This window comes from Haplochromis burtoni, unplaced genomic scaffold, assembly GCF_018398535.1.
Source record: "Haplochromis burtoni strain Fernald_Lab_line unplaced genomic scaffold, NCSU_Asbu1 Contig_1904, whole genome shotgun sequence".
Classification (NCBI taxonomy): domain Eukaryota; kingdom Metazoa; phylum Chordata; class Actinopteri; order Cichliformes; family Cichlidae; genus Haplochromis; species Haplochromis burtoni.
In genome coordinates this window covers 3,231-10,942 of record NW_024584265.1, presented here as the reverse complement: position 1 = coordinate 10,942, position 7,712 = coordinate 3,231, and the positions used below count along the sequence as shown (strand labels likewise).

Sequence of the window (7,712 nt, the reverse complement as noted above, 5' to 3'; positions counted from 1 at the left end):
TGAAATGATCTGACCCACTTCTCATTTTTGAAACTCTACTGCCACTTGCAGGTCGATTTTGTCATTACATACCATGAATGCAAGTCTGATATTCACTGACAAGCTGCCCAAGGTTGTATTCTAGCCCCTCCCATTGAAAAACGTAATTGACGTCTATAGACGTCAATGGCAGTGAATGAGTTAAATGATACAGAGGTCAGTGTTAGGTGATTTAACAAACAAGAAAATGCTCAGGCACAAGGACTGGACTGAAGTAAGTGAAAAAGCAGCCAAAGATAAATTCTGAAAGACCTTCAGAAAGCCTGGAGATCTGTAGGTCAACAGCACTTTAAAAATAACAAGAGCACTCAGAAAGCACAACTCCTCACAAAGGTCAAAGGCTAGACTAAAACTTTGAGTCCTAGGACATAAGGGAATAAAGACTTTTAGGCTGGCTTACGGCTTTTTCACAGTACATTATCTTTTCATCCTCGTTCCTTTTTGTCCAGATGTTTGCCAAGATGTGATTATAGTGCAGACTTGCATCTTGTTTTAGTGGAGCGGAGAAAAATATTGGAATGACTGAGAGTTCATACAAATCCATTTTCAGAGCCTATGATCAGGGCTGCAGGTAAACAGAGTCGTTCTCTACCAAATTTGACAGTAAGTGTGAAAATAAGGCAAACACACACACACATACTTCTAACTAACTGGCTTTTGGCAGTGTAGGTGTGAAAAACCACTGCCATCATCAGTGTCACAGACAATGCACACTACACAAGAGAGCAAGTAGGAAAGAGGGCACATGATCAGGGCTGCAGGTAAACAGAGTCGTTCTCTACCAAATTTGACAGTAAGTGTGAAAATAAGGCAAACACACACACACATACTTCTAACTAACTGGCTTTTGGCAGTGTAGGTGTGAAAAACCACTGCCATCATCAGGTCAAATTTGAAATTGCTACATTTATGTTAACATAAACCGAGGCTCTGTGATGACATGGCGTGCTCTCCTGGGTGCACCTACAACCATGACTGAATATGTTGCTAAGAAAATTAATATTATTATTATTTAATTATTTATTAAGTGGGTTATACACCCTGTAATGTTTATGGCTCTGAAAGAGGGGCACGTATCCAATATTCAGAAAATCAGTGGAATCAGTCCAGAGAGGGTTTTCCATCCTGGGAGCATGATAAAAAGTGACCCCGTGGGCGTAAAAGTACAGCGATCAACAAAAAAAGATACACATAGTACAAACCCAAAATCCGTACTGAGGGCCCCCATGTTGAAGCATTGAAAATGAATGTGTCCATGAACACTACTTAGCACTTTTTTACTTTTAAAAAAAAAATGCTTAAGATTAGAGATAGAAGAGATAAATATAAAGATCAATGTGTCCTTAGTAAAGATAAAAATTAAATGAGTTAGGTTGCTGAAAAATGTAAGTCAAATGAAATAAGTGCACGTGACAAATATGAAAAAACAAAAAACGACTGTAGATTTGGGGTTTCACGGATATTTTTTTTTTTTTTTTATTTTGGAGATTTGAAGACTAAATGTTTCATTTATATTTTTAGGGGAACATGTGACTCAAGTTTTATGTGTGAAACTATAAAACAAATTTAATTTTTTATTTTTCTAAAATGTGAACTTTTTTTTAAGAAAAAACAAAAAAATAATTTTTTATAATGAAACAAAACATCATTTTTTTAACTCAGTGTAATGCAAGTAAAATCATATTGAAACGAAAAAGATACATCTCCTTTGTCCCAAAGCAGGCAGCTGGTTTAAAAAGTGCTCTCGTCCAGTGCTTTCATGATGCTATCGACCCAGGAGAGAGACGGATCCATACAGACTGAACGAGCCTTTTTGGTAACAAAGCTGAAACAAAGAGGCAGAAATGCTGCTGTTATTGTGTGTTGTTGTTTTTTTAAACAAAAAAGCAAAAATAACTAATAGCTACAAAGAAACACGGCTACAGGGTAATGTTAGGAGACAAAACTAAAAGAACAAATATGAGTTCAAATAAAAAGTAAATGTAGAAGATGTCCTGTGTAAAATGAAAAAAAAAAATGAAAATGTCCAAAAACTGTCCAGTTACAATGGTCATACTGGATATTTTTCATTACAGTAATTTCAGTTATTGTGTTAAACATTATGAAAAAAAAATAAACCCAGATTTCTTCACTTACATGGCGGCAGGCTTTGTGTCCAAGTGTGAGTTCATTGTGCTTTAATTGATGTTGGACCAAGATTGACATAGTTCAGAACAGTAGAGAAGCACTATGAATGCTAAAAAATGAAACCCTCAGATTTCTTCTCACGTTATCTTTCTGATAGTCCTGATGCAATTTTGTGTGTCCGGCATATGGTCATCACAGCATTTGGGCGCCACATATTCATTCGGTTGATTTTTAACCAAACAGATGACAGCACATGTTATACGAACTCACAAATGGCTTGGTTTAAATTCTTCTTGGTAAAAACATGAAGCAGCGTTGTCGGGGCATTTGCATGCTGAGAAAAAGATGTATTACATATGGAGGTAATAAACACATAACGCTATCTACCTTTGCCAGGCTTTGGGCATCGGTGATCAGTCATGTAATACAACATTGGTTTAATTCTTCTTGGGTAAAACTTGAAGCAGCAGTTGTCGGGGCCATTTGCATCTGAGAAAAAGATGTTTCATTACACTTACTCAAAAAATAAAACTTCTCTTTTAATGATGACATTAAAGGTAATCTTACTAGTGCAGTTAACTGCAGTCAACAAAGCAGCTCCAAGGATGCACAGCAAAAGGATGTGAGTGGTCTTCATTATGATTCCTCAGGAGTTGATGATGATGAAGATTAAGACAACAGCTGTTCTTGAGACGCAAGCAAGGGCTTCTAAATAATAGGTGGTGTGCTGTTACATTTATCAAGATCAATATTTTGAAAAAAAAAGGTGCATATGGTGTCATTGGTGTGAAAGAGGGAGGGTGGTTGTGGTTTCAAAAGGTGCTGAAAATGCCTCTGACAGAACTTTCCACTCGGCTACATTGAGAGGAAATGAAGCTGTGGTTTAGCCCAGAGCTGCAGCTCAAAGCATGACACTGTTAACAAAACCAACTTCTACAGCCCCCCCAAAAGTTTTAAAAAAATATATGTCACAAAATATAATGACCACAAAAATAGAAAAACAATGCGCCCGAACATCACTGTTGTCAAAATATAATGAGCACAAAAACCATAGAAAATACTATATATACACTGCGCTCGCTCGAGCAGACATCACTGTTCGGCTATTTCTAATGTAATGTTCAGGAGACTGTGCATGCCAGAAGTCATAATAGAACAGCTTTTTCAAAATCAACCAAGAATTCTAGAATTGTTTAGAACACAAATGTGTGACTGTTAATCATCATTCTCATCTTGTACAGACAATATTAATCATAGTGCTGTAACCAGAAACAACAAGTACACTCCTCCTTTAGCGTAATTGGGACGGAGATAGTCAACATAGTTGTGCAGAGGTTGCTATATCCTTCTGGGTAATGGAAGTCGATTCTGTGTGTTTCTGTGGTTCATATTGATAAGCAACCGCAACCACACTCTATTATCCTATAACTTAACTGTTTCTAATAAACATAGTTCTATTATCTGTATCAGCTTATATAACACTTATTAATGGCATTTTTAAACTGTCTACTGTAGAATAACTGAGGCAGCTATTTAAACATAACTAGAAGAAGTGTGACACACAACCACGAATGTTGATAAGACATTCACACTATAGTAGGATGCTTTGTGGCTTTTCAGTTCGTAGATTTGCATAGGGCACCATATGCTTTTTATCTTTGCAAAGCGGATACGAGTAGAATTTTGCTAACAGTTGAGAAAATTAAAATCTCATGAAGAATTTTTACTTGGAATTGAATTATGTGTGCTGACGTGCTTTTGTATACAAGCACTTAAATAGACCAGTGATAAGTGGCTAACGATGCAATGCTGCTTGTGTTGAATCGAAGTCTAGATAGAAATGGGTGAAATGCACGAGCGTTGTGTAAAACTGGTTGGGAAAAGCTACACTTCTTTGTGTGATATGTTTTGCTGTTGTCTCGCAGCCAAAGAAGTAGAAAAGACGGACTGTATATAAGAACCATTTAACTGCCATCTCGCCATGACATCCACGCCTCTGGCTTCCAAGTGGGAACACACAAGGCGATTCGCGCAATGGCAGCCAAGAGATTAAGTTATCAAATTCAACCGCTTTTCAAAAGCTCGGTCACAGTTTGGCTCATGCTGGAGGGCAGTGGGGGCGCACTCCAGAATTGACGCTCGTATCACCGCTCTATGCGCAGATGGTTAGTGAGTAGCTCTGTTTCCCTATAGGATAATGGTGTTATGCTGCTCCGCAATAGAGTGGGTCCTTCTCTTGATATAACAAGACAGCCTTTTAGTTTGTCGTGAATGCCTCAAAGTTTTCTGTGATTTTCACTACGACAATTTTTGTTTTTTGTTGTGCTGATTAAATATTGTATTTTATTAATGCAATATAAGACTCCAGCGTTTTTCCTCATAAAGTATAAAATTGCAAAACAAATCAGTGATTGTTTGTAGCAGCTGCACATGTTACTTAGAAATAGTCATGAAATATTCACATAGAAACAAAGATAGCTAACAAAACAATGCCATGGGGTTTAAATTATATACTTATATATGTTGGAGAATTAAGCTGAATAAGTAGATACAGATTTTAGATGAAGACAAAACTTCACTCTCTGCTCATATGAGGATCAGATCTGTGATTAAAGGCTTTTGTGGACTCCAGGAGATTTTTACGTTTAAAACTGGGCGACTGTTGTCTGACGTAGGTCTGCTTCAGAGAACCCCATTTGATATTTATGCTGATATTTATGTAATATGTTCACTAATCAGTGGATCACCACTCATCGAGAATCAAAGCAAAAGTGCGGATCACTCATACGTAGAGAGTCTAGTGACCCTTCTCCAATGTTCTAATGAGTGAATTCTTCAAAGGTCTAAGAGGTTCAGGTTCTTCCAACAAAAAGATATTTATCATTTACACGTTGTAAACTTAGCATAAATATACATTCACCGCAGTAGTGTTGGCTAATCATTAATACGTAGTGACGATGCTTTACTACTTAGAGTAACAATTCGTGTGTTCACGCATTCTGGACTGCATATATATTTCCTACTAAGACACGCGTACGGCCCGACTACCAGCTAGTTCTAATTGATCTTTCTGAGTTAACTTCAATAATTACTTCCTCCAAACCATCAACGTGTCTTTTAGACCTCATTCCTACAAAACTGCTCAAAGAAGTCCTGCCATTAATTAATTCTTCGATCTTAAATATGATCAACCTATCTCTAATGATCGGCTATGTACCACAGGCCTTCAAGCTGGCTGTAGTTAAACCTTTACTCAAAAAGCCATCTCTAGACCCAGCAGTCTTAGCTAATTATAGGCCAATCTCCAACCTTCCTTTCATATCAAACATCCTTGAAAGAGTAGTTGTCAAACAGCTAACAGATCATCTGCAGAGGAATGGCTTATTTGAAGAGTTTCAGTCAGGTTTCAGAGCTCATCACAGCACAGAAACAGCTTTAGTGAAGGTTACAAATGATCTTCTTATGGCCTCTGACAGTGGACTCATCTCTGTGCTTGTCCTGCTAGACCTCAGTGCAGCGTTCGATACTGTTGACCATAATATCCTATTAGAGCGATTAGAACATGCTGTAGGTATTACAGGTACTGCACTGCAGTGGTTTGTATCATATCTATCTAATAGACTTTTTATTCATTCAGATAGCAATAAAACCATCATTTATAGTGCGATCACCGTATTCTATGTATGAGAAACAGTCTGCTGCGTTTTGAGACCTTAACTGCATACACTTATCGTCTCCTACATGTTTAAGTAATCTAGCGATAAATTAGGTCATTACTATGACTGTACACGTAGAGTTCTGTATTGGAAAAAAGGACAGAGTACTTACAAGTCAGACAATGCAAAAACGACTGAGAACACCCAACATGATTTCAAGCAATGGTAGCAGTTGCGCTGCAGTGGTTTGGTATCAATATCTATCAATTCCTATAAATTAAGACTTCTTTTCAATCCTCCAATTTGCAAGTGCTCATTAGTCTGTTGAAATGTTTTGGTATTTTGAAGCCTACTAAGCGGATCAACAAAAAGGCTAAAGTGTTGAATGGGGTTAGACACGTCGAGGTTTAAGTTACTAGAGAGTTTCCAACAAGGCTTTCAAGTGAGAACACCCAACATGATTATCAAGCAATGGTACATCATCTAAAATATCTTTCAACCCAATTTAGTCTGAATGTTCTTTTTGACCACTAAGGATCAAAAGGTAGTGTTGACAGGTAGAGCTGATACCCAGGCCAGCTTTAAATGTAACAATTAACTGGTAACCAACAGGTCTAATTGTGAAGATACCACTTAACCACACAAACAAGACATACACATACAGACACACACTACAGTTTGCAAACAGCTACCTAAAAAAGGTGGAGAAATCAACAACCCGTTTTTAACCACGAGACGATCAGAGGCACAACTCAAAGGCTTGCACGTATGGCTTGCAAAAAGCTTTAACTGCAGTCCTGCAGTGTTTCACCACAGTGGGGGAGGTGCATTTAGAAGAATGATCAGACATAGTATTGCACGGTGCTGAGTCAAAAACACAGCAGGCGCCCTTTCAGCGGCCATGTGGCTGAGACGATGATGAATTACAAAACGAAAGGAGTCTTCCTGTTTTTAAAGCCCAGACTGAACGTTCTACTTCAGCTAATGTCAGGGATTTAAGAAAGCACAGCCTCAGCTGAGGGTTAAGAGATTGAGTTCACTAATATTACAGGAAAGACCGACTGGAACTCCATCACACACAAATTCAGCAGCACAACACAGCACGTGAAGCAGTTTCACAAGGAACACATGCTGGTTTCACTATTTATATCTAAAAACATAGATATCTATTATCTGTATCTATTATTATAGGATATACTGTACAACATAAAGCACCTTGAGGTAACTTTTGTTGTGATTTGGCGCTATATAAATAAATTTGAATTGAATTGAATTGTGTGAATGTTAGTTAGAAAGCACTAAGGAAATGTGTTTGTGCGAATGGGTGTGAATGGGTGAATGCACAAGTTGTGTAAAGCACTTTGAGTGCTCAGAAGAGTAGAAAAGCACTGTTAAGAACCATTTACTGCCATCTCCTCCAGCTTGTCCAGGGGAACACCAAGGCGTTCCCAGGCCAGCCAAGAGATATAATCCCTCCAGTGGTCTTGGAGGCAGGGCCCCAGTGACCCTATCCTGGGCAGGGTGAACTGTTCCCTTGGTGTTCTGCTCATAGGGGTCTTCTGAATCGCTCTTTGTCTGGTGCCTCAAAGTTCAGATTTCTAAACTGAAAATTATGCAAATAAAGACCTTTTTCCATGTTAAATTCACCATTTTCCCTATAAATTATAACACTTTAGAAAAATTTTAATTCAAAGAAATGTTCCTTATCTTCCTCATCATTTTGGGGCTACGCTGCCGGTCGGGCGGGCAGCATCAACACCCAAGTTTGTGAATCAGATAACTTGTGTAGGATTCTGAAATTGATACCACAGGTGCAGCTACTTAAAATAGTGTATAAGTCTGAGTCCTGTGACCTTCTCAAGTCAAGGTGATCTCAAGGTCAGAGGTCAG

At 38.2% G+C, this 7,712-nt stretch overlaps 1 protein-coding gene across 2 annotated transcripts; it reads right to left on the bottom strand.

Annotated features, from left to right (window-relative positions):
* Nucleotides 1-1,755: 1,755 nt before the first annotated feature.
* LOC121813554 (C-C motif chemokine 3-like) lies at nt 1,756-2,899 on the bottom strand. 2 transcript variants are annotated; one of them, XM_042217394.1, is made up of 4 exons: nt 2,734-2,897; nt 2,566-2,655; nt 2,176-2,188; nt 1,756-1,864 (listed from the first exon to the last, which is right to left on the bottom strand). In XM_042217394.1, exons 1-4 carry the CDS (start codon nt 2,801-2,803, stop codon nt 1,771-1,773), a joined length of 267 nt encoding a protein of 88 aa, XP_042073328.1. In that variant the 5' UTR covers nt 2,804-2,897; the 3' UTR covers nt 1,756-1,770. The 2 variants fall into 2 exon arrangements, with proteins under 2 accessions (XP_042073328.1, XP_042073327.1); XM_042217393.1 differs by having other exon boundaries at nt 1,762-1,864; nt 2,176-2,191; nt 2,569-2,655; nt 2,734-2,899.
* Between the last annotated feature and the right edge of the window lie 4,813 nt (nt 2,900-7,712).

What these genes read in the sequence shown, in the direction of transcription:
- LOC121813554 (XM_042217393.1), bottom strand. Translation starts at nt 2,803, where the DNA reads ATGAAGACCACTCACATCCTTTTGCTGTGCATCCTTGGAGCTGCTTTG. An exon ending in GACTGCAGTTAACTGCACTA is followed by an intron (nt 2,656 to 2,733) that starts GTAAGATTACCT and finishes TCTTTTTCTCAG; the next exon opens with ATGCAAATGGCCCCGACAAC.